General features: G+C 39.0%; 1 protein-coding gene across 1 annotated transcript in view; it reads left to right on the top strand.

The window, feature by feature from the left end:
- The window catches only part of SHC4 (SHC adaptor protein 4), a gene marked incomplete at its 3' end in the record, with an annotated part of 125,879 nt that extends 103,634 nt beyond the window's left edge, over positions 1-22,245 (top strand). The window contains exons 11-12 of the mRNA XM_079701402.1: positions 12,696-12,949; positions 22,090-22,245. Coding sequence (XP_079557528.1) covers positions 12,696-12,949; positions 22,090-22,245 — 410 coding nt within the window. The remainder of the gene's footprint in view (positions 1-12,695; positions 12,950-22,089) is intronic.
- Positions 22,246-27,254: the final 5,009 nt, after the last annotated feature.

Consider the following 27,254-nt stretch of genomic DNA (forward strand, 5'->3'; position numbering starts at 1 on the left):
GCAGACTCTGAGTTGGAGCTGGGCATGCAGGGTCTTTATTGGGATCAGTACCAGGAAGGGAGGGGAAGAAAGCAGGCTTGGGCAGAGGGAGAGGTGGAGCAACCATGCAGGCCTGACAGAGCCTCAGCCAACCCTACAGAGAGCATGTGGGGGCCCGTCAGAGTTGCCCCACATGGGGCCCAAGGGCAGGGCCTTTTAGCCCCACTTATCTCAGTCTTTGGGTGTGGGCCATGAAGGAGGGCAAGCCATTGGGCAAGCAGCTCTCTGCAGCTGAGGCAGACCCTGAAGGGGTGGTCAGCTGGAGACCAGCCCCAGTAAAGCACCTGGGGTACTTGGTCCTTCCTTGAAGTGGGATCTGGGTAGTGCATCTCCATGTCCACCACAGAGAGCATCTTGTGCCATGGATGATGGGATATGCAATGAATTCAGATTCCTGCAGTGAATTTAACTATTTAATGTAGAGTAGCCTGTGTGGATAAGGTAATATATGTTAGAGTGACAGTGTTTTGAAAAAAATTTTCTGGACCCCAGGGGTTTTTTTGTTTGTTTGTTTTTCATTTTTTAGGATAAATAATTGTATTTATTCAAATATAGTTTTTTTAAAAATTTTTATTGGGGTATAGTTGATTTACAGTGTTGTGTTAGTTTCAGGTGTACAGCAAAGTGAATCAGTTTTACATATACATATATCCACTCTTTTTAGATTCTTTTACCATATAGGCCATTGCAGAGAATTGAGTAGAGTTCCCTGTGCTATACAGTAGGTCCTTACTAGTTATCTATTTTATATATAGTAGTGTGTATATGTCAGTCCCAAACTCCCAATTTAGTCCCCCCCACCCCGCCTGCCTTGGACCTCAGGTTTTGGAAATAACTTTATAAGAGCATACACTCAATAGCTTCCATTTCATGGACTTTTCAAAGCAACAATATTTTTTTTTTAATGGGGACAACAACAGGTTTTTGTTTGTTTTTAATAATTTGCCTTATTTATTTTATTTATTTATGTTTGGCTACATTGGGTGTTCGTTGCTGAGCATGGGTTTTCTCTAGTTGCATCAAGCGGGGGCTACTCTTTGTTGCGGTGCGCGGGCCTCTCATTGCGGTGGCTTCTCCTGTTGGGAGCACAGGCTCTAGGCACGCGGGCTTCAGCAGTTGTGGCTCGCAGGCTCAGCAGTTGTGGCACATGGGCCTAGCTGGTCCGCGGCACGTGGGATCTTCCCGGACCAGGGTGCGAACCCATGTCCCCTGCATCGGCAGGCAGATTCTTAACCACTGCGCCACCAGGGAAGCCCAAAGCAACAATATTTTATTAGAAAATACATTTAGTGGGTGGCCCAAATTATGTAATCTGGGATATTCCTTGATTTACAACTCCAGTTCCTTTATAAGCAAATCTTCAATGTTAAAAATTGTTATGGAACTTCCCTGGTGGTGCAGTGGTTGAGAATCTGCCTGCCAATGCAGGGGACATGGGTTTGTGCCCTGGTCTGGGAAGATCCCACGTGCCGCAGAGCAACTAAGCCCGTGCACCACAACTGTTGAGCCTGCGAGCCACAACTACTGAAGCCCGCGCGCCTAGAGCCCATGCTCTGCAGCAAGAGAAGCCACCGCAATGAGAAGGCTGCGCACCGCAACGAAGAGTGGCCCCTGGTCGCCGCAACTAGAGAAAACCCCCGTGCAGCAACGAAGACCCAACGCAGCCAAAAATAAATAAATAAAATAAATAAATTTTTAAAAATCGTTATAATCAAGCAAAGAAACTTTGCCTCTTGTCATAGACAATTCAATAATATGAAAGGCAAAACTAATCCATATTAACATTCCTGTCATTAGTTGAAAGTAAATAAGGCTTGTTCTGTCTAAAACTGTAATGTCAAAATGTGTTTTCATTGATTCTAGCCTCTTTCTTTTTTCATCCTTTTTCCCTCTCCCTGCCTTGGTGGCAATATGTTTAATAATTTAGGCCTCTGGTTCTCTCTCACTCTTTATTTCCATTTGAGATTTAATGTACCATAGCCCTCCTGGACTTCTTGCTACCCCTTTGAGGTTAATTTCAGTATATCATTGCTCCCTCTAAAAAAAATTAAGTCCAACTCCAAAAGTATAAATAATGTTGATTTAAGAAAATCTAGTAAGATGGAGTAGGGATAACTTTATACATAACGTTCTGCAGTGTCTTAAATACACCTTTTAACGTTTCCCCCCTAATGTGTCCTCCTGTTTCTTTCCTTCTTCCTGCAAAAATCCTCTTTACCTCCTTTTTTTTTTTTTTTAAATTTGTGGTACACGGGCCTCTCACTGCTGTGGCCTCTCCCGCTGTGGAGCACAGGCTCCGGACACGCAGGCTCAGCGGCCATGGCTCATAAGCCCAGCCGCTCCGCGGCATGTGGGATCTTCCCAGACCAGGGCACGAACCCGTGTCCTCTGCATCAGCAGGCAGACTCTCAACCACTGCGCCACCAGGGAAGCCCTCCTCTTTATCTTCTTTAGGCATACTTAGCCTCCCTTACCCAGATTAGTTACTAATTAGTTCAGTAAAACAAAACAAAAACAAATCCAGAGACATGAACCTAATATATCTCAAGTATGCCTTCAGGGCTCCTCAATTCATCCTGTCACACTGCCAACATAGGAAAAGCTCTAACACAATCTTTAATCTGATCAAACATAGCAGAAGGAAACCATTAGTACTGAAGCTAATTTTTGTATTGAATTATTATTAGTTTCAGTCTTAGCTTCCATAACAAAGAAACCCCCCTAAATCCCATAGTGTAAAAAGGACTGAAGTTTATTATTTTACCTAATAGCCCAAAGATGGATGGTATAGGACTGGTGGGACAGCTTTGCCATTGTGACACTTGGCTTCCATCTCTGGTCTAAGAGCTTCAATTTGGTCTAAGGTCTTCTATCTTTAGTCTGAGAGCTTGAGCTCTCACCATCACATCTGTGTTCAGCCAGTGGGAAGTAAGAAAGGCACACGGAGTGCACACACATTCCTTTAAAGGACATGACCCAGAAGTGGTAGACATCATTTGTTCTTACCTGCCATTGGCAGAACTTACACATGGGGCCATACCTAGCTTCACGTTACTCTAGCTAGGTGGCCATGTGCCCAGCTAAAAATTAGGAATTCCATAATGTAATGAAAGGGAGAATAGATATTGGCACACAATTAACTGTCCCTGCCGCTGCATACCTTTCTGCCACTCAAATATGCATGAGCTCTTCTTTTCACTTAGAACATATTTGCCTTCTCCCAAAGAGAGACCTTGCAAATACCCCAAACAGTTACAGCATCCAGCCTAAAGTCTGTGACATCCGGGTGATATGAAGTCCTCTCAATCAAGATTGGATGGGGATCCTTACTATTTGCCAAGTTTTCTGCCCTCTTCCACACCCAAAATTAGTGGTGGAAGAGGAATAAGATAGCCTCAGTAAAAACCCACATTCACAAAAGGGAAGCAGGCAAAACACACAGTGGTTATTGGTCCATAGTGATTACCAAATCCTGCCAGGCAGTAATTGTGAAGACTTCCTGAGCTGGAAGTGGAGAAAGTGATTTGCTTGGCCTCTGGTTCAGTATTATGGGAGGAATCTCCTTGTCCATTGTTATCTGGGTTGTTTCTGCTATTATCCTTCGTGTGTCCATCTAAAGTAGATGGAGAAAGTGCCTTTCTTGGGGCTTCACCACTTGTACAGCTTATTTCCTGTTGATGTGGGTTTGAGAGATTGGAGTTTGCTTTAGAGGCCAAAAAGCCGTAGACAAGAAGGGATTGTCATTTCTTTGGCAATGTATCTTCCTTAAAAACTTAGTAGGATTTCACTCTGTCCATTTAGAGTCAGTTCTACATGAAATTTCCCATAATATTCCTTCACTGTCCTTTTATTGCATGAAGGATGCATTCTCTCTTTCCTGTTATTTGTAATTTCTGTTTTTTTTCCTTGATCACTGTTCTTTGAGATTTATTAATTTAATTGTTCTTTCCAAAGGGCCCAGGTTTTGTTTTAATTTTCTATTTTTTTTGTTTTCTGTTTCATTGACTTCCATTTTTTATCTTTATTATGTCTTCCTTCTACTCTCTTTGGATTAAATTTCCTCCTCTTTACCTAGCTTGTACTACATTTTCTTCTATTGCCTTTATAGTTTTATTTCCAAATAAAATATTTATTTCACTTGAACTTTATATTTTCTCTGAGGTAGGGTGTCTAACTTAATTTTACCTATGAAAGTGATCTAATTTTCCAAACAACATGGACTAAATAATGTCCTCTTTCTCTAGTGCCACTCTCCATTTTACTAGATTCCTTCTACATGTGTGAATCTGTTTCTGGGCCTTTATTCTGCTTTTTATATTGGCCCACTTGCTTGTTGTATACCAGTATATTAATTACTATATACAAATTACTGTGGCTTTTTAATATATCTTAATAGCCATGTAATTTTTCCTTTGTATTACAGATTAATTTTTTTTCTTAGTACCACCTTGATCTTTCACTTAGGCTTAACATTTTATGTTAACATCTTACTTTACCAACTTTTTAGACACTTTATAGAGGTGAATGTATTTTGCCCCTCAGTAACGCGATAAATTTCTATTTTATAGTTTTCACACACCCAGTAATCCATACTGATAAATAATATACAGTTGATTCTCATAATTTGTGGGTTCCATATTTGAGAATTTGCTTACCTGCTAAGATTTATTTGTAATCCCAGAATCAGTACTCATGACACGTTTGTGCCATGTGCAAAGCAACAAAAATTTTGTGTCACCCAATGTGCACATTCCCAGCTGAGGTCAAACAAGGCGACACTCTGCTTTCTTGTTTCAGCTCATACTGTAAACAAGTGAACTTTTGTGGTCTACTTAGTGCCACATTTCGCACATTTTTATGCTACCTCTTGATGACCTTGCTGTTTAAAATGACCCCCAAGTGTAGTGCTGAAGTGCTGTCTAGTGTTCCTAAGTGCAAGAAGGCTGTGATGTGCCTTACAGAGAAAATGTGTGTATTAGATAAGCTGAGTTCAGACATGAGTTACAGTGCTGTTGGCCATGAGTTTAGTGTTATTAAATCAACAATATATACTAAATAAGGTGTCTTTAAACTCAAACACACATAAAACAAGTTTATATAATGATTGATTGATTGATGAAAATATTGTGACCTGAAGCTTGGTAGAACCTAACCCTGCATTTGTCCTAGGGGCAGTGGTTCGGTTTTCACTAAATCAGTGTTCTGGCAATTTTATAAAATATAACTACTTGCATAAAGAGACTGCTTATGGTCCTCCAGAATCAGAGATGGAGTCTTATAACACGTGGGGAGAAAAGGGTAGGCTTTTCTTCCCACAACAGAAAACTGAGGATTGTCCCCCTGACACTTTTCTCACAAAAGTATATCCCTCTTCTGATTTTCCCTTTAGTTAGGTGGCTATCTTGACTCTTGTATACATTTTTTATTCTATAAACAGTGTTTTTAATTCAAAAGTAATACAAATACTCATAGAAGAAATCGAAATAATAAATAGTGCTATTTTAAAATATGTACCTTCCCAAGGCTTAGCACCATATACAGTTCCCTAAGATATTAAGAGTTCTTTCTGATTACTTGCAAAATGTTAATGCATGGTTAAGTATTTAGCTATCTACTTATGTACCTCTGTCTGTCTGCAGATAGATCTAATGATCAATCTATCTATCTAATCATTCTTCTTTAAAAATAAATGGAGTATCCCCTCTGTACTTGTTCTTTTTCACTCTTCTATTTTAGAGATTTGTCCAAAGTAGCACATAATATTTTGTAGTTTTCTTTTTTCCAGTTTTATTGGGATAAAATTTGACATATAACATTGTATTAGTTTAAGGCATGCAACATACTGATTTGATATATATATATATATATTGCAAAACGATTACCACGCTGTTTAGTTAACATCCATCACCTCACATAGTTAGTTTTTTTTTCTTTGTGATGAGAACTTTTAAGATCTACTTTCAACAACTTTCAAATATGCAATACAGAATTGTTAACTATAGTTGCCGTGTTGTACATTACATCCCTAGAACTTATTTATCTTATAACTAGAAGATTGCACCTTTTTAGCATTTCCCCCATCCCTCACTCTCTGTCTCTGTCAATCACCCATCTGTTTTCTGTTTCTATGAGTTCTGTTTTTTTGGATTCCACATATAAGTGAGATCACACAGTGTCTATCTTTCTCTGTCTGACTTACTTTATTTAGCATAATGCCTTCAAGGTCTATCCTTGTTGCAGTTGGCAGGACTTCCTTCTTTTTTATGGCTTAATCATATTCCACTGTGTATTTATATCATCTATTTATCTGCCAGTAGATACTTAGATTGTTTCCATTTCTTGGCTATCAGAAATAATGCTTCAGTGCACATGAGGATGTGGGTATCTTTTCGAGATAGTGATTTCATTTCCTTCAGATATATACCCTGAAGTGGAATTGCTGGATCATACGGCAGTTTAAAAAAAAAAAATGTTTGAAGAACCTTCATACTGTTTTCCATATGGCTGCACCAATTTACATTCTCACCAATAGTGCACAATCGTTCTCTTTTCTCACCAACACTTAACCTCTTGTCTTTTTGATGATAGCCATTCTAACAGGTGTGAGGTGATATTTCATGTGGTTTGATTTGCATTTTCTTGATGATTAGTGATATTGAGCATCTTTTCATATACCTGTTGGCCATTTGTGTGTCTTCTTTGGAAAGATGTCTATTCAGTTCCTCTGCCCATTTTTTAATTGGATTGTTTTTTTTGCTATTGAGTTGTATGTGTTCTTTATATATTTTGGATATTAACCCCTTATCAGATAAATGATTTGCAAATATTTTTTCCCATTCTGTAGGTTGCCTTTTCCTTTTGTTGATGGTTTCCTTTGCTGTGCAAACTTTTGGTTTGATGTAGTCCCAACTTGCTTGTTTTTGCTTTCTTTGCCTTTGCTTTGGTGTCAAATCCAAAAAACCATTGCCAAGACTGATGTCAAGGAGCTTACCCCTTGTTTTCTTCTAGGAGTTTTATGATTTCAGGTCTTATGTTCAAGTCTTTAGTCCATTTTGAGTTGATTTTTGTGTATGGTGCAAGATAGGCATCCAGTTTCATTCTTTTACATGTGGCTGTCCAGTTTTCCCAGCACCATTTATTGAAGAGACTATCCTGTCCCCATTGTCTGTTCTTGGCTCCTTTGTTGTAAATTAATTGACCCTATATGTATGGATTTATTTCTTGGTTCTCTGTTTTGTTCTGTTGATCTATGTGTCTGTTTTTATGCCAATACCATACTGCTTTGATAACTACAGCTTTGTAATATAGTTTGAAATCAGGACACACCATGCCTTCAGCTTTATCCATCTTTCTCAAGATTGCTTTGGCTAGTTGAGATTTTTTGTGGTTCCATACAAATTTTAGGATTGTTTGTTCTTTTTCTGCAAAAAATGCCATTGAAATTTTGATAGGGATTGTATTGAATCTATAGATTGCTTTGGGTAGTATGGACATTTAAAAAATGTTAATTATTCTAATCCATGAACACAAAATTTCTTTCCGTTTGTTTGTGTCTTCTTCAGTTTCTTTCATCAATGTCTTATAGTTTTCAATGTATAGATCTTTCACTTCCTTGGTTAAGTTTATTCTTAAGTATCTTTTTCTTTTTGAAGTTATCATAAATGGGATTGTTTTCCTAATTTCTCTGATAGTTTATTAGTGTATAGAAATGCAAGTAATTTTTGTGTATTAATTTTGTATCCTGCAACTTTACTGACTTTATTTGTTCTAACAGTTTCTTTTTTTTTGGTGGAGTTTTAAGGTTTTCTATATATAATGTCACCTGCAAATAGGACAGTTTTACTTCTTCCTTTCTGATTTGGATGTCTTTTATTTATTTTTCTTGCTTAATTGCTCTGGCTAGGACTTCCAATACTATGTTGAATAAAAGTGGTGAGAATGGGCATCCTTGTCTTGTTCCTGATCTTTTATACCTGGAATAAATCCCACTTGATGCTTTTAATGTATTGTTGAATTTGGTTTGTTAATATTTTGTTGAGGATTCTTGCATCTATGTTCACATGTGATACTGGCCTGTAATTTTCTGTTCTTGTGGTATCCTTGTTTGGTTTTGGTAGTAGTGTAACACTGGGCTTGTAAAATGTGTTTGGAAATGTTCCCTCCTATTTTTTGGATGGAATTGAGAAGAATTGATATTAATTACTCTTTAAATGTTTGGTAGAATTCCCTAATGAAGGCATCTGGTTGTAGATCTTTTTTTTTTGTTGGAAGGTTTTTGATTAGTTCAATCTTCTTACTAGTAATTCTTCTGTTCAGATTTTCTATTTCTTCATGATTCAATCTTAGTAGGTTGTATGTTTTTAGGGATCTAAATCTATCCATTTTTTCTAAGTTATCCAATTTGTTGGCATAAAATTGTTCAGAGTAGTCTCTTATGATACTTTGTATTTGTGTGGTATCATTTGTAATGTCTCTTTTTCTTTTCTGATTTTATTTATTTGAGTCCTCTCTCTTTGTTCTTGGTCAGTCTAGCTAAAGGTTTGCTTATTTTGTTTATCTTTTAAAAAACCAGCTTAGTTTATTTTCTATTGTATTTTTACTCTCTATTTCATTTATTCCTGTTCTGATCTTTGTTTTTTTATTTCCTTCTATTAAATTTAGGCTCAGTTTGTTTTTCATTTTATAGTTCCTTGAGGTGTAAATTTAGGTTATTTATTTGCAATTTTTCATTTTTCTAATGGAGGTGTTAATTGCTAAAAACTTGACTCTTAGAACTGTCTTCGCTGCATCCCATAAGTTTTGATGCATCGTTTTCATTTGTCTCAAAATATTTTAATTTTCAATTAAATTACTTGCCTCAAGTTATATTCTGACTTCTCTTTTGATTTCTTCTTTGACCCATTGGTTGTTCAGTGGCATGTTTTTTTTTTTTTTTTTTTTTTTTTTTTTTGCGGTAGGCGGGCCTCTCACTGTTGTGGCCTCTCCCCTTGCGGAGCACAGGCTCCGGAGCGCAGGCTCAGCAGCCATGGCTCACGGGCCTAGCCGCTCTGCGGCATGTGGGATCTTCCCAGACCGGGGCACGAACCCGTGTCTCCTGCATCGGCAGGCGGACTCTCAACCACTGCGCCACCAGGGAAGCCCCCAGTGGCATGTTTTTTAATCTCCATGTATTTGTGAATTTTCCAATTTTCTTCTTGTAATTGATTTCCAGTTTCATACCACTTTGGTTGGAAAAGATGCTTGATATGATTTCCATATCCTTAAATTTATTAAGACTTGTTTTGTGGCTTAACATATGATCTATCCTGGGGAGTGTCCCATGTGTGCTTGAGAAGAATGTGTATTCTTTTGCTTTTGTATGGAATGTTCTGTAAATGTCTGTTAAGTCAATCTGATCTAATGTGTAATTTAAGTCCAGTGTTTCTTATGATTTTCTGTGTGAATGATCTATTTTTGAAAGTGGGGTATTAAAGTCCCATACTCTAATTGTATTGCTGTTGATTTCTCCCTTCAGGTCTGTTAATATTTGCTTTATATATTTAGGTGCTCCTATGTTGGATGCATAAACCTTTGTTACTTTCAATTGTTTTATAGTATTCTATTGTATCAGTGAATCATAATTTGTATAACCAATCCCTTATTGATGGACATCTAATTTTCCCTGTCCTTTGCTAGTATAATGATCAATACTGTCAAAAAAAATCCATTTACATGTGCTTCAAAAAAAAATTGAACGCATCAATATGCTGTCTTCACAGTTCACATTGGTTTCTTTAAATGTCTTGTTCTTTCTTTCTCATTGGAATTGCTTGCAATTGTTTAATCCAGATTTTTTTTTTTTTTTTTTTGCGGTACGCGGGCCTCTCACTGTTGTGGCCTCTCCCGTTGCGGAGCACAGGCTCCGGACGCGCAGGCTCAGCAGCCATGGCTCACTGGCCCAGCCGCTCCGCGGCACGTGGGATCTTCCCGAACCGGGGCACGAACCCGTGTCCCCTGCATCGGCAGATGGACTCTCAACCACTGCGCCACCAGGGAAGCCCTAATCCAGATTTTTGATGTTAGATTTTTTCTCTTCCTTAAACCATATTCCCCCATTTCAAAGGTTTTACTCACCAGTTACATATGGTTGTGGATATTCATATATATCTTATGTTTTCCTGAATTCCTGGTTGTGACAATGTGTCTTTAGTTGCTAATGGGAACTCCAAGATGACATGATTATTTTCTTCCATGATTCCTCTCACTTTTTTCTTTTTTGATCTCAGTTCAATCCAGAGTGATTTAAGCAACATTCCTTGTTGCTTCCTTAACTGTCAGTACTTCTGAGAAAATATAATTATATCAAGTTAATAATTCATTAAATAGTATATGGAAATTATATATAAATAACTATATTTAAATTATTATTATATTTTTCAAAGTCAACTTTATGTACAAAAAGGAGTCCATACTAGACAATGCACCACAATGTTAAAGAGTGGTTGTATTTGGTGATAGGATGAAAAGTGATTAATTTTCTTTGTTTTTCTGTGTTTACCAGATTTAAAAAAAAATGTGTAACTTTTAAACTTAAAGCAAACGTTTAAAAATATGTTAGATATTCTGCTTTTAGAAAAGTTATATTTTCAGCAAATGTTTGGATGATTGAAATTGTGCTAATTTGGGAAACTATGTTAGGAAAATAATGTCCATATCCTCAGGCTGGCCCATGATCTATTGCCTCTTTTCAAGATGATATAATGTCTGTTTTTCTTTTGTTTTGTCCTTGTCCAAGAGTGCTCCACAATCTCAGAATAAACCAAAAGCCATCATGCACTAAGATGTGTGCACCTACATACACATGCATGCATCTCCCTCACACTCACACACTTTCTCTGTCACGTACACAAACACACACACAACTACTCATCAGAAGTTCTCTATTATGCCTGAAAGCAGGCAGCACTAAGGCCAACTACATATATTATTCATCAACTCTGGACACATTTCTTCAGGCTTTTTATGGTAACCATAGATAGAACCTGATTGTAGAGGAGAGTATGTTTAGCCATTAGATACAGACTGAAGATATTTTCAAAAAGTTATATTCATGAATGCTGCATCGAAATCGTGATATGCAGAGAGAAGTTCTTAAACAGTGCCAAAACTATAATATATTAATAGGAGACTGGATTATGTCTACAGGGCACTTGTCTTGTGTAAGTTATAAAACTTAAATTCAAGAGGATTTCTCATTTGTGAGACCCTTGTGTAAGGACATGTAAACATTCCTTTGCATTTATAGAGAGAAAGCTGGTTTTTATGCAAAAGATCCTTTGAATTTAAAAAGACAAAGTCTGATTTCTATGGTTATTTTCCTAGTAAATTTGCCATATTAAACATACAACATTTGGGAATTCCCTGGTGGTCCATTGGTTAGGACTCTGTGCTTCCACTGCAGGGGGCACAGGTTCAGTCCCTCACTGGGGAACTAAGATCATGCATGCTGTTCAGCACAGCCCAAAAAAAAAAAAAGCAAACATACAACTTTTATCTGGATTCAGACCTGAGAATTTTGTGTTATTACTTCTAGAGATGCTGTATATCATCCTGATAGCTTTGCTGTCTATTTAGGGACCTTTGTGGGTTATACAGAAGTAGAGTGGCTAGACCAGTTTTGAAAATGAAAAGATTTTCTCATCCAAGCCAAGTTTTAGAGTGTGGTGATTAAGAACCTGGGCTCTGATGATAGATCTCATTTCAAATCACAGGTCTACGACATATTAGCAGTGTGACTTTGGGTAAGTCATTTAACCTTTTTAAAGATCCATTTCCTTCCCATCTAATTTTGAGAGCCAAACAGGATAATATATGTAAAGCATTGAGCAGTACCTATCATACTCAATAAATGTGAACTACATAATAATTGTTATTACTATGAGTACCAATAATACTATAAAGGGCTACCTAGATGTACCTTCTCATCCCCAGTGCTCTCAACTCTGGATAACATTTATTCTGTAGAGCCATGGGAACTTGCCTCAGGCCATGCCTCCCTGATGATTACCTTCTTCTACTTGATCAATTCTGCTTTGTCCAGGCAGGGGAATTACACAAACAGCAAAGTGGTCATTTACTAGGAATGCTGTAAGCTTCAGCATGGCTTTAAAGTTGATGGACAGAAGCATCTCTGAAGCACATCAGTAATTTGGTTTAAAATAAAAAGCTAAATATTAAAAAGTGGGCATAGCCCAAAGTTACTATAGGCATTTTCAAAGCATTTGAGACTGTTTTAGAAGTTATCTATAGTCCAGGTACAGCATAAACCTCTTTCTCTTTAACATACAGCCCATGGGACATAAAGAGACTCTCTCTGCACTTATGAAAGCAGTTCTTATGGGTCAGTTCCATTTCTCATTTGAAAGGAAAACTCCTGCACCTGGGCAAGCCTTTCCTGGTAACAGAAGCCAAAGGCAATGTTTGGATCTACCATTAAATTAGAGACTGTTGGAAGTTATAGAAACAAAAACCCCATTTGTTCCAGAAATAGCACTATTTAAAGAGTGCCTGGCACACAGTAGGTCCTCAAATTATATTTGGTGAGTGAGTGAATGAATGAACGAAAGGATGGCTGAGGAGGTAACTTGGTGTTGTCTCTTTTTGTATTTTGATTTCAGAGGCACCAGAAACAGTTCAACCAGGTGCCACAGCCCAGCCTGCCAGCTCACATTCTTTGCCACACATTAAGCAGCAGCTGCGGAATGAAGACTGCTACCACGGCAAGCTGAGCAGGAAAGCAGCAGAGAGCCTCTTGGTAAAGGATGGGGACTTTTTGGTTCGAGAGAGTGCAACATCTCCTGGCCAGTATGTGCTGAGTGGGCTACAGGGAGGCCAGGCAAAACATCTTCTCCTGGTGGATCCCGAAGGCAAGGTATTATTGACCCCCATTAGAGTTTCACAGGATCTTGTGATTCAGGTTACTCTGAATGATAGGTCTAAAGCCTGATACTGCAGAGTGTTTAAGGTTAAGGGTTTACTTTTTCTTGAACCCTCCAGCTAGAGCAGGAAGTGGTAAATAGAGGCTAGTGGAGGGGTTTGAGTGGGAGCCACACTAGAGGATCACTTAGAGGACAGCCTCTTTCTGCCCTTCTCAGAGCAATTCAGTGAGTTAAATAAATACCTCCTACATGGAAGTACAGGGATTCATAGTTAACTATTGATCAGTATCACATACAGAGTCCTTGCTCTCAGGGGGCTTATAATTTCATAAGACAGATGCTTAAATAATTATGGATGAATAACATAAGAATGGCTCAACCAAAGCATTATGGTGTTTCTCAGGATAGAAGGGGGTGCTCCGAATGAGGCAAACTGAAAAGGCTTCTTGCAGGGTCTGACGTGTAAGAGGAACCTTGAAAGAGGGCAAAAGTTTTAAAGGGAGACATTTGGAGCATAGGGAAGGAATCACAGGAGCAAACAGAGCAGTAGAATGGTATTAAATCAAATAAAAGAGGTATGGCTAGAGCAGAGGATACCTGTAGACAAAAATGATCCTGGACAAAAAACTATTATCAAAATAGTAATAGCAAGTTCTTCTCTATAAATAATTACTTTAAATGTAAATGGATTAAACTTCCCAAACAAAAGACACAGAATAACTGGATGGAGAGCTAAATGGACAAGATCCAACTATATGTATGCTATTTATAGGATGCTCACTTTAGATTTAAGGACACACATAGGCTGAAAGTGAAAGGATGAAAAAAGATATTACATGCAAATAATAACCAAAAGAGAGCAGAGGTGGTCATACTTTTATGAGGCAAAATATTTATAGGAATATATATGATAGAATGTATCAAAAAGTAACATGGCAAAAAGCTTGCTTGCAAATTTGGATTGGTTGACATTGTTTACCATTTTCCTAACTGGGAATGACAGTTGCTTTAAAAAGATAATGGTGGGGGGGGACCTTAAAGATGGCAGAGAAGTAAGACGTGGACCTCACCTTCCTTCCCACAAATACATCAAAAATACATCTGCATGTGGAACAACTCCTACAGAACACCTACTGAATGCTGGCAGAAGACCTCAGACTTCCCCAAAACAAGAAACTCCCCATGTACCTTGGTAGGGCAAAAGAAAAAAGAAAAATCAGAGACAAAAGAATAGGGATGGGACCTACACCTTGGGAGGGAGCTGTGAAGGAGGAGAAGTTTCCACACACTAGGAAGCCCCTTCACTGGAGGAGATGGGGAGTGGGTTGGGGGGAAGCTTTGGAGCCATGGAGGAGAGCGCACCAACAGGGTTGTAGAGGGCAAAGCGGAAAGATTCCTGCACAGAGGATCCGTGCTGACCAGCACTCACCAGCCTGAGAGGCTTGTCTGCTCACCCGCCGGGGCGGGTGGGGGCTGGGAGCTGAGGCTTGGGCTTCGGAGGTCATCCCAGGGAGAGGACTGGGGTTGGCTGAGTGAACACAACCTGAAGGGGGCTAGTGCGCCACAGCTAGCCAGGAGGGAGTCCAGGAAAAAGTCTGGAATGCCTAAGAGGCAAGAGACCATTGTTTTGGGGTGCATGAGGAGAGGGGATTCAGAGCACCACCTAAATGAGCTCTGGAGACAGGCAGGAGACACAGCTATCAGCATGGACAACAGAGATGCCCATGAAATGCTAAGGCTGCTGCTGCAGCCACCAAGAAGCCTGTGTGCAAGCACAGGCTACTATCCACACCTCCCCTCCCACGAGCCTCTGCAGCCCGCCACTACCAGGGTCCCATGATCCACGGACAACTTCCCCAGGAGAACACATGGTGCACCTCAGGCTGTTGCAACGTCATGCTGGCCTCTGCCACCACAGGCTTGCCCCACATTCCATACCCCTCCCTCCACCTGGCCTGAGTGAGCCAGAGGCCCCTAATTAGCCACTTCTTTAACTGCCTCCTGTTTGGGTGAAGAGCAGAAACCAGAGGGCGACCTACATGAAGATGCAAGGCCAAATCCACAGCTGAACCCAGGAGCTGTACGAACAAAGAAGAGAAAGGAAAATCTCTCCCAGCAGCCTCAGGAGCAGGGGATTAAGTCTCAACAATCAGCTTCATGTACCCTGCATCTGTGGAATACCTGAATAGACAATGAACCATCCCAAAATTGAGGCAGTGGACTTTGGGAGCAACTGTAGACTTGGGGTTTGCTTTCTGCACCGAATTTGTTTCTGCTTTTATGTTTATTTTAGTTTAGTATTTAGAGCTTATTATCATTGGTAGATTTGTTTACTGATTTGGTAGCTCTCTTCCTTTTTTAAAAAAAAAAAATATATATATTTTCCTTATTCTCTTTTTGTAAGTGTGAATGTTTAGTCTTCTTTGTGTGATTTTGTCCGTATAGGTTTGCTTTTACCATTTCTCCTAGGGTCTGTCTGTCCATTTTTTTTTTTTTTTTAGTATAGTTTTTAACACTTGTTATCATTGGTGGATTTGTTTATTAGTTTGGTTGCTCTCTTCTTTCTTTTTTTAAAATTTATTTTTATTTTTTAAATTACTTTTTAGTGTTTTTATTTTAATAATATTTATTTTTTATTTAAAAAATTTTATTTTATTTATTTATTTATTTTTTCTCTCTTTTTTTCTGAGCCTTGTGGCTGACAGGGTCTTGGTGCTCTGGCCAGGTATCAGGCCTGAGCCTCTGAGGTGGGGGAGCCAAGTTCAAGACATTGGTCCACCAGAGACCTCCTGGCCCCATGTAATATCAACTGGCGAGAGCTCTCCCAGAGCTCTCCGTCTCAAAGCTAAGACCCACCTCCACTGAACGACCAGCAAGCTCCAGTGCTGGATACCACATGCCAAACAATTAGCAAGACAGGAACATAACTCCACCCATTAGCAGACAGACTGCCTAAAATCATATGTTCACAGACACCCCAAAACACACCACCGGATGTGGTCCTGCCCACCAGAAAGACAAGGTCCAGCCTCATCCACCAGAACACAGGCAGCAGTCTCCTCCACCAGGAAGCCTACACAACCCAATGAACCAGCCTTATCCACTGGGGACAGATACCAAAAATGGGAACTACGAACCTACAGCCTGTGAAAAGGAGACCCCAAACACAATAAGTTAAGCAAAATGAGAAGACAGGGAAACACACAACAGATGAAGGAGCAAGGTAAAAACCCACCAGACCTAACAAATGAAGAGGAAATAAGCAGTCTACCTGAAAAAGAAATCAGAGTAATGATAGTAAAAGTAAAGATCCAAAATCTTGGAAATAGAATGGAGAAACTATAAGAATGGTTAAACAAGGACTTAGAAGAACTAAAGAGCAAACAAACAATGATGAACAACACAATAAATGAAATTAACGATTCTCTAGAAGGAATCAATAGCAGAATAACTGAGGCAGATGAATGGATAAATGACCTGGAAGATACAATAATGCAAGTAACTACCACAGAGCAGAATAAAGAAAAAAGAATGAAAAGAATTGAGGACAGTCTCAGAGACCTCTGGGGCAACATTAAATGCACCAACATTCGAACTATAGGGGTCCCAGAAGAAGAGAAAAAGAAAGGGACTAAGAAAATATTTGAAGAGATTATAGTTGAAAACTTCCCTAATATGGGAAAGGAAATAGTCAATCAAGTCCAGGAAGCACAGACAGTCCAATACAGGAAAAATCCAAGGACTAGCATGCCAAGACACATATTAATCAAACTATCAAAAATTAAATACAAAGAAAAAATATTGAAAGAAAGGGAAAAGCAACAAATAACATACAAGGGAATCCCCATAAGGTTAACAGCTGATCTTTCAGCAGAAACTCTGCAAGCCAGAAGGGAGTGGCAGGACATGTTTAAAGTGATGAAAGGGAAAAACCTACAACCAAGATTACCCAGCAAGGATCTCATTCAGATTCAACGGAGAAATTAAAACTTTTACAGGGCTTCCCTGGTGGCACAGTGGTTGAGAGTCCACCTGCCGATGCAGGGGACACGGGTTCTTGCCCCGGTCTGGGAAGATCCCACATGCAGCGGAGCGGCTGGGCCCGTGAGCCATGGCTGCTGAGCCTGCGCGTCCGGAGCCTGTGCTCCGCGACGGGAGAGGCCACGGCAGTGAGAGGCCCATGTACTGCAAAAAAAAAAAAAAAACTTACAGACAAGCAAAAGCTAGGAGAGTTCAGCACCACCAAACCAGCTTTACTACAGATGCTAAAGGAATTTCTCTAGGCAGGAGACACAAGGGAAGGAAAAGACCTACAATAACAAACCCAAAACAATTAAGAAAATGGTCATAGGAACATACATATTGATAATTACCTTAAATGTAAATGGATTAAATGCTCCAACCAAAAGACATAGACTGGCTGAATGGATACAAAAACAACACCTCTATATTTGCTGTCTACACGAGACCCACTTCAGACCTAGGGACACATACAGATTGAAAGTGAGGGGAAGGAAAAAGATATTCCATGCAAATTGTAAATCATAAGAAAGCTGGAGTAGCATTTTTCCTATCAAACAAAATAGACTTTAAAATAAAGACTATTACAAGAGACAAAGAAGGACACTACATAATGATCAAGGGATCAATCCAAGATGAAACAACAATTATAAATACTTATGCACCCAACATAGGAGCACCTCAATACATAAGGCAAATGCTAACAGCCATAAAATGGGAAATTGACAGCAACACAGTCATAGTAGGGGACTTTAACACCCCACTTTCACCAATGGGCAGTTCATCCAAAATGAAAATAAATAAGGAAACACAAGTTTTAAATGATACATTAAACAAGATGGACTTAATTGATATTTATAGGTCATTCCATCCAAAAACAACAGAATACACTTTCTTCTCAAGTACTCATGGAACATTTTCCAGGATAGATCATATCGTGGGTCACAAATCAAGCCACAGTAAATTTAAGAAAATTGAAACTGTATTAGGTATCTTCTGCGACCACAACGCTATGAGACTAGATATCAATTACAGGAAAAAAATCTGTAAAGAATGCAAACACATGGAGGCTAAACAATACACTACTAAATAACCAAGAGAACACTGAAGAAGTCAAAGAGGAAATCAAAAAATACCTAGAAACAAATGACAGTGAAAACGCAATGACCCAAAACCTATGGGATGCAGCAAAAGCAGTTCTAAGAGGGAATTTTATAGCAATGCAACCTACCTCAAGGAAAATGAAACGTCTCAAATAAACAACCTAATCTTACACCTAAAGTAATTAGAGAAGAACAAAAAAACCCCAAAGTTAGCAGAAGGAAAGAAATCATAAAGATCAGATCAGAAATAAATGAAAAAGAAATGAAGGAAACGATAGCAAAGATCAATAACACTAAAAGGTGGTTCTTTGAGAAGATAAACAAAATTGATAAACCATTAGCCAGACTCGTCAAGAAAAAAAGGAAGAACACTCAAATCAATAGAATTAGAAATGAAAAAGGAGAAGTAACAGCTGACACTGGAGAAATACAAAGGATCGCAAGAGATTACTACAAGCAACTCTATGCCAATAAAATGGACAACCTGGAAGTAATGCACAAATTCTTAGAAAAGCACAGCCTTCTGAGACTGCACCAGGAAGACATAGAAAATATAAACAGACCAATCACAAGCACTGAAATTGAGACTGTGATTAAAAATCTTCCAACAAACAAAAGCCCAGGACCAGTTGGCTTCACAGGTGAATTCTATCAAACATTTAGAGAAGAGCTAACACCTATCCTTCTCAAACTCTTCCAAAAAATTGCAGAGGGAGGAACACTCCCAAACTCATTCTATGAGGCCACCATCACCCTGATACCAAAACCAGACAAAGATGTCACAGAAAAAGAAAACTACAGACCAATATCACTGATGAACATAGATGCAAAAATCCTCAACAAAATACTAGCACACAGAATCCAACAGCACATTAAAAGGATCATACACCATGATCAAGTGGGATTTATCCCAGAGATGCAAGCATTCTTCAATATACACAAATCAATCAATCTTATAAACCATATTAAGAAATTGAAGGAGAAAAACCATATGATCATCTCAATAGATGCAGAAAAAGATTTTGAACAAAATTCAACACCCATTTATGATAAAAACCTTCCAGAGAGTAGGCATAGGGGGAACTTACCTCAACATAATAAAGGCCATATATGACAAACCCACAGCCAACATCATTCTCAATGGTGAAAAACTGAAACCATTTCCTCTAAGATCAGGAACAAGACAAGGTTGTCCACTCTCACCACTATTATTCAACATAGTTTTGGAAGTTTTAGCCACAGCAATCAAAGAAAAAGAAATAAAAGGAATCCAAATCAGAAAAGAAGTAAAACTGTCACTGTTTGCAGATGACATGACACAATCCATAGAGAATCCTAAAGATGCTACCAGAAAACCACTAGACCTAATCAATGAATTCGGTAGAGTAGCAGGATACAAAATTAATGCACAGACATCTCTTGCATCCCTATACACTAATGATGAAAAATCAGGAAGAGAAATTAAGGAAACACTTCCATTTACCATTGCAGCAAAATGAGTAAAATACCTAGGAATAAACCTACCAAAGGAGACAAAAGACCTGTGTGCAGAAAACTATAAGACACTGATGAAAGAAATTAAAGATGATACAAACAGATGGAGAGGTATACCATGTTCTTGGATTGGAAGAATCAACATTGTGAAAATGAGTATACTACTGAAAGCAATCTACGGATTCACGTCAATCTCTCTCAAACTACCAATGGCATTTTTCACAGAACTAGAACAAAAAATTTCACAATTTGTATGGAAACACAAAAGACCCCACATAGCCAAAGCAATCTTGAGAAAGAAAAATGGAGCTGTAGGAATCAGGCTCCCTGACTTCAGACTATACTACAAAGTTACAGTAATCAAGACAGTATGGTACTGGCACAAAAACAGAAATATAGATCAATGGAAGAGGATAGAAAGCCCAGAGATAAAACCATGCACATATGGTCACCTTATCTTTGATAAAGGAGGTAAGAATATACAAAGGAGAAAAGACAACCTCTTCAATAAGTGGTGCTGGGAAAACTGGACCGCTACATGTAAAATAATGAAATTACAACACTCCCTAACAGCATACACAAAAATAAACTCAAAATGGATTACAGACCTAAATGTAAGGCCAGACACTATAAAACTCTTAGAGGAACACATAGGCAGAACACTCTGTGATATAAAACACAGCAGGATTGTTTCTGACCCACATCCTAGATAAATGGAAATAAAAACAAAAATAAACAAATGGGACCTAATGAAAGTTAAAAGCTTTTGCACAGCAAAGGAAACCATAAACAAGATGAAAAGACAACCCTCAGAATGGGAGAAAATATTTGCAAATGAAGCAATTGACAAAGGATAATCTCCAAAATATACAAGCAGCTCATGCAGCTCAATATCAAAAAAAAAAAAAAACCCAATCCAAAAATGGGCAGAAGACCTAAATAGACATTTCTCCAAAGAAGATATACAGATTGCCAACAAACACATGTAAGGATGTTCAACATCACTAATCATTAGAGAAATGTAAATCAAGACTACAATGAGGTATCACCTCACACTGGTCAGAATGGCCATCATCAAAAAATCTACAAACAATAAATGCTGGAGAGGGTGTGGAGAAAAGGGAATCCTGTTGCTCTATTGGTGGGAATGTAAATTGATACAGCCACTATGCAGAACAGTATGGAGGCCTTAAAAAACTAAAAATAGAGCTACCATATGACCCAGCAATTCCACTACTGGGCATATACCCTGAGAAAACCATAATTTAAAAAGAGTCATGTACCACAATGTTTGTTGGAGCTCTATTTATAATAGCCAGGACATGGAAGCAATCTAAGTGTCCATCGACAGATGAATGGATAAGATAAAGAAGATGTGGCAGATATATACAATGGAATATTCTTTTTTTTTTTTTTTTGCGGTATGCGGGCCTCTCACTGTTGTGGCCTCTCCCGTTGCGGAGCACAGGCTCCGGACACACAGGCTCAGCAGCCATGGCTCACGGGCCCAGCCGCTCCGCGGCATGTGGGATCCTCCTGGACCGGGACACGAACCCGTGTCCCCAGCATCAGCAGGCGGACTCTCAACCACTGTGCCACCAGGGAAGCCCTATATACAATGGAATATTACTGAGCCATAAAAAGAAACGAAATTGAGTTATTCGTAGTGAGGTAGATGGACCTAGAGACTGTCATACAGAGTGAAGTAAGTCAGAAAGAGAAAAACAAATACCATAGGATAGCACATATATATGGAATCTAAAAAGAAAATGGTTCTGAAGAACCTTGGACAGGAATAAAGATGCAGACGTAGAGAATGGACTTGAGGACATGGCGGGGGGAAGGGTAAGCTGGGACGAAGTGAGAGAGTGGCATGGATATATATACACTACCAAATGTAAAATAGATAGCTAGTGGAAAGTAGCCACATAGCACAGGGAGATCAGCTCGGTGCTCTGTGACCACCTAGAGGGGTGGGATAGGGAGGGTGGGAGGGAGACACAAGAGGGAGGAGATATGGGGATATATGTATATGTATAACTGATTCACTTTGTTATACAGCATAAACTAACACACCATTGTAAAGCAATTATACTCCAATAAAAGGTAATTGAGGGTACTTTCCTGGTGGTCCAGTGGTTAAGACTTTGCCTTCCAATGCAGGCGGGTGTGGGTTCGATCCCTGGTCAGAGAGCTAAGATTCCACATGCCTTGGGGCCAAAAAAAAAAAAAAAGGAAATATAAAACAGAAGCAATATTGTAACAAATTCAATAAAGACTTTAAAAATGGTCCACATCAAACAAAAAAAATCTTTAAAAAAGTAAATTAAAAAAAGGTAATTGGGAATGAGAAAATTGTTTACTAAGGGATGCAGAATTGAAAAGTACCTTTACTTTTCTTTATTCAGCAGTTACCTCATTCCAAGGATATGTCTGTTTTTAACCCTGTGATTGTTTATGCCTTTCAGGAGAACCATTATCATTTACCCTAAATACATTTGTATTTCCTTTTCAAGGTGAGGACCAAGGATCATGTATTTGATAATGTTGGCCACCTTATCAGATACCACATGGATAATAGTTTGCCAATCATCTCTTCTGGAAGCGAAGTAAGCCTTAAACAACCAGTGAGAAAAGATAATAATCCAGTACTTTTGCATTCCAACAAATGACAGTATGGAAGTACATCACACTGATACTTCAGGAAAGTCCATTTTGTATTAGGACACAAAGATAATTCACATTTGGTTTCTAGATAAATTGGAGCACAAACTGCGAAGTGTATCTTTCTGAGACCATCATGGACTAGGTCCTTTATAAAACAAAGAACTAACAAAAATTGATCTTCAGAAAGTGAAAATCAGAAAAGGGGAAGAGGATGGGTCCCTTTGAAAAGAAAGTATACATATGCACGGATGTCACTTTTTAAGGCCATATTGCATTGATAACAAGCTAAAAAAAGCACAATTAAAATTTCATGTGCTGAAGACAACTTGAATGAACTGCTGGGGCAGTGGTATGTGCCTTTCAACTTGATAATTTGGGGACATTTTCATATTGGGGAGATTAGTTCTAAATGTCTTCATATTCTATAACTATAGAACCATTTGCCAAAAAAGTTTTTCCTTGTTATAAAAATAAGAAGCCATTTGCTTAATAGTTATTGACTATTACATTTTCCGTTTGGTAACACTTTCACCTCAGTGTTAAAATAAATTTGACATTGAATTTGGACTGTGTCTATACCAGTGGAATCAAATCAAGGGCCACTGAAAGCATTGGTCAGTTTCATCGGCCTGTCCCATTTGCTGTTTAAAGGGTTGGAGCCCAAATTTTTTGGCCTAGTATTTCTCAATCTTTGCTATTTGGACTGTTTGTATGCAACATATGACAAACTAAAGAAGCCAAATCTATGTCATCTCTGATTTCATCATATTTCTCCCTCCTTCCCTCTCCCCCTCACCCTTCCCCCCAAAAAAGAGCACATGAGTGCATGGATTTAAAAGATGGCAGACAAACCAGTGTTCTTCATATTCAATCTCCAAATTGGTTCCATTCTTATTTAAAGCACCGAATTTATTTTAAAGTATGGAGAAATATCCCCTTGACTGGTGGTGACTGAATCATAGGCCCTCATCTACATGTATCCTTAGCACCTTTTCTAGATATGACCAGACAAAATGTACCAGGGAGAAAACACTGAATGAAACAATTGGAAAGGTTTGACACATGCAGGCACACTTGGTAAACCGATGATGTAGTGAAGCGTTGTGTAAGCAAAAGCACTGGACTGGGCCTCATTGTGACCTTGAGCAACTTGGTGAACCTGTCTGTACTCCAGTTTCCTTATCTATAAAATGAGGGAGCTGGGCTAGGTGAATTCATAGGTCCATTTCAGCCCTAACATAATATGAATTTATAAAAGGCAAATTTTTCATTTATTAGGGGTCAGTGTTGATAACCAGTCTGTATAATTAAGCTTGAAACTGCAGCTTTTTCCTTTAGTCTGTGTCTGTACTCATTGAGATCATCATTCAGATAGCAGAGATCTGGAGCCTTTCAGTCAAAAACATTGAAACTTTGGAAAAATATAAGTGATGGTAGTAGAAGTAGATTTGGTTATTTTGAGTGGCAGAAAACGGCGTCAGTCTCAGCCCTCTACCTGCCTTTGCATATAGAGATATGGCCATTATTTTAGAGTTTTTTTTGTTTTTTTTTTTTTATCTTGAGTTATCTGGACAATTGCCTTAATTCCACTTCACTTTGGATGTGTAGATACAACTTAATCTTTGTAATTGTGAAATGTTTGCTAAGTTTTAAGTAAAATATGAGAAATTTCTTTCACATAGAAATCATCAGAAACCAAGCACACTGAACTCTAATATTTTTATGTGAAGGTTTATGCTTTTATTTTACTTTTACTGCCATTGGCTTCTTAGATAGGTTTGTTTCCTTTTGTACAACTAGGAAATAATGTATTTTTCCTCAATTTTGCATACACTGTAGTTCTTGATTATTTGTCCTCATAAAGGGGATGAGCATGGGTGTAAATCAGCGAAGTTTATGGGTGATCTAATTATCTTAACAGAGACAGAGCAGGGCTGTGGTCTCATTCTGGTTGAGCAGAGTGATAACTGGGTGGCCAGAAGAAGTTCTTGATAGAAGATGATGCAAAGAGTATAGCTGGCGTGAGCAGGACACATAGATGGTCAGTGTTTGACTATAACGGTGTGGTAGTTGGATGAGCAAACACCACACTTGCAACAACGGGCACAGTTAAAGGGAAACAACAAAAGAAGTGTTTGCCTGCATGCTCTTTTAATGTCACATCCTTATCTTCATCTGTCTTAAGGTGGAAATCCATTTGCATATAAATACCTGTAAACAACTTAAAAAAATAAATGATTATTGCTTTGTGATGACTGACAGTATATGTCTGATGTTTCGGATTTGGAAAATTTATCGTTTGTAGGATGCATCAGGGTCTTGACAGGAAACAGATGGCTCACTTAAATTGGGTGACTAGAGGAGAGTTTGATAAAGGGACTATTGACAAAGGTGTGGGTGAAGTATGGGGAAGCCACAAGGGAGGATGCAGTGCTCTTCAGCCAGTGAAGGAGTGGGGAGGGAGCAGTAACAGAATCTGGAGGGAGAGCTGTGTGAAAGGGCTGCCTTTTAGGAGCTGTGGCCTACAGAGGAGGCACTTAACCAGCCCTGGGGACTCCACTGGGAGGAGGCTGAGGGGCATTATACTCAGTGGACGAAGGATAGCCTTTCAGCAAATGATGCTGGAGCAATGGTACATCTGTAGGCAAAAGAACGAACCTCACACTTTATGTAAACATTAGCTCAAATGGATTATGGACTTAAATGTGAAATGTAAAACTGTGATAACTTTTCGGAAAGAACAACATAGAGGAAAGTCTTCAGGATATAAGGCAAGGCAAAGAGTCCTTAGACATGATCTGTTAAAGGAAAAACTGATATGTTGTACTTCATCCAAAGTACACATTTTTGGGAATTCCTAGTGGTCCAGTGGTTAGGACTTTGCACTCTCACAGCTGAGGGCCTGGGTTCAATCCCTGGTCGGGGAACAAGCCCCCCCCCCAAAAAAAAAGAGAAAAATATACAAATTTTTGATCTGTGAAAGCTCTGATAAGAGGATGAAGGACAAGCTGTGGACTCGGAGGAAATATTTGCAAACCAAATGTCTAGAATAAATAAAAAGCTCTTAAAACTCAACATAAAAATTCTACTTAGAAAATGGGGGAAAAACATGCATAGACATTTCACTGAAGGTATACAGATGGCAAAAAGCAGGTGAAAATATATTCAGCATCATTAGCCAGTAGGGAAATGCAAATTAAAACCACAGTGAGCTATTACTACACACACAACAGAACAAGTAAATGAAAAATAACGACAACAATAAATGTTGGCTAGGATGAGAAGAAAGTAGATCACACGTACATTCCTGGGGAGAATGTAAAATAGTGCAACCCATCTGAAAAGCAGTTTGGTAGTTTATTAAAAAAGTAAACATGCAACTTACATTCAACCCAACAATTGTATTCCCGTGCATTGATCACAGAGAAATAAAAACTTACGTTCACACAAAAACTTGTACAGGAGTGTTTATAGTAGCGCTGTTTGTAATGACCTAAAACTGGAAAAGTCTCCAATGTTCCTTCGGTGTGTGAATGTTATACCAACTGTGGTACATCCATACCATGGAATACTACTCAGCAGTAAAAAAGAATGAATGATGAGATGCTGACACAACTACTTAGATGATCTTCAGAGAATTGTGCAGAGCAAAAACAAGCTAATCGCAAAAGGTTATATACCATAAAACTACACTTATATAACATTCTTGAAATGTTGTTTCTATAAAATTATTAAAATGGAGGACAGATTAAGGAAGGAGTCAGTAGGAGAGAGGGAAGTGAGTACAGTTGTGAAAGAGCAACATGAGGGATACTTGTGTGATTGAATTGTTTTGAATCTTGACTGCATCAATGTGGATATCTTGGTCGTGTTACTGTACTACAGTTTTGTGAGGTGTTATCATTGGTGGAAGCTGGGTAAAGCTTACAGGAGATGTCCCTGTATTATTTCTTGCAATCACAGGTGAATCTACAATTTTCTCAAAATAAAAAGTTTAATTTAAACAAGTTGGGGGGTAAAAGTTAGATATGGCAAGAGATTTTAAGAAGATTGCCACTTTAACCCTTGGCAGATTCACCGAATATACTAAATCCACCGAACATGGTGGTTGGCTCATCTTCGTAGTCCCAGGTCCCATCCTTCTAGCACTAGGAGGGGCCATGTGGCTGAGCTGCATGAGAACACCTCCATTACCTACTCAAATGTAAATGTTTGATGGCATCTCCAAAGATACATTGATAAGATCAAAGGGCGGCAAACATAGACGGTCAGCTCTGTCCAGACCCCCTCAGATCCACTGAGCCATTTCTGTGTGTTTTGCTCCTAACTGCACAGGTGACTGTTGATTCTAAGGACAACCTCAGGCTAGGGGAGATGCTTTGGGTTACCAAGAGCCAGAAGTGCCCATGGACTTCCTCTTCCCCTTCCCTGGTGCAGGAACAGGAAGGCTCAGCCAATTGCCCCATCCTGATTACGCTCCAGAGATCCCTGTAGGGTCAGGTTGGGGCCAGCACTTCTCCTGAAAACGTATCCCTGCCTGGCTTCTTCCCCTTCCCTGTCCAGCTTCCTCACTCCCTAACAGCTTGCTCAGGGAAGCCCTTCCTTAGTAAATCATTTGCACTCAAATTTTCATCCCAAAGTTCACTTCTGGGAACCTGACCAAAGATAGGAGAATATCAAATAACTTAAAACATGTATCCGGGGCTTCCCTGGTGGCGCAGTGGTTGAGAGTCCGCCTGCCGATGCAGGGGACACGGGTTCGTGCCCCGGTCCGGGAAGATCCCACATGCCGCGGAGCGGCTGGGCCCGTGAGCCATGGCTGCTGGGCCTGCGCGTCCGGAGTCTGTGCTCCGCAACGGGAGAGGCCACAACAATGAGAGGCCCACGTACCACCAAAAAAAAAAAAAAAAAAAAAAAAAAAAAAAAAAAAAAAAACATGTATCCCATTACTGGACAATAATATCTAAGTGTTCAAATACATTAACATTTTAAATAAATCCTATAATTTCTTCTA

This window comes from Hyperoodon ampullatus (genome assembly GCF_949752795.1).
Source record: "Hyperoodon ampullatus genome assembly, chromosome: 3".
Taxonomy (NCBI): domain Eukaryota; kingdom Metazoa; phylum Chordata; class Mammalia; order Artiodactyla; family Ziphiidae; genus Hyperoodon; species Hyperoodon ampullatus.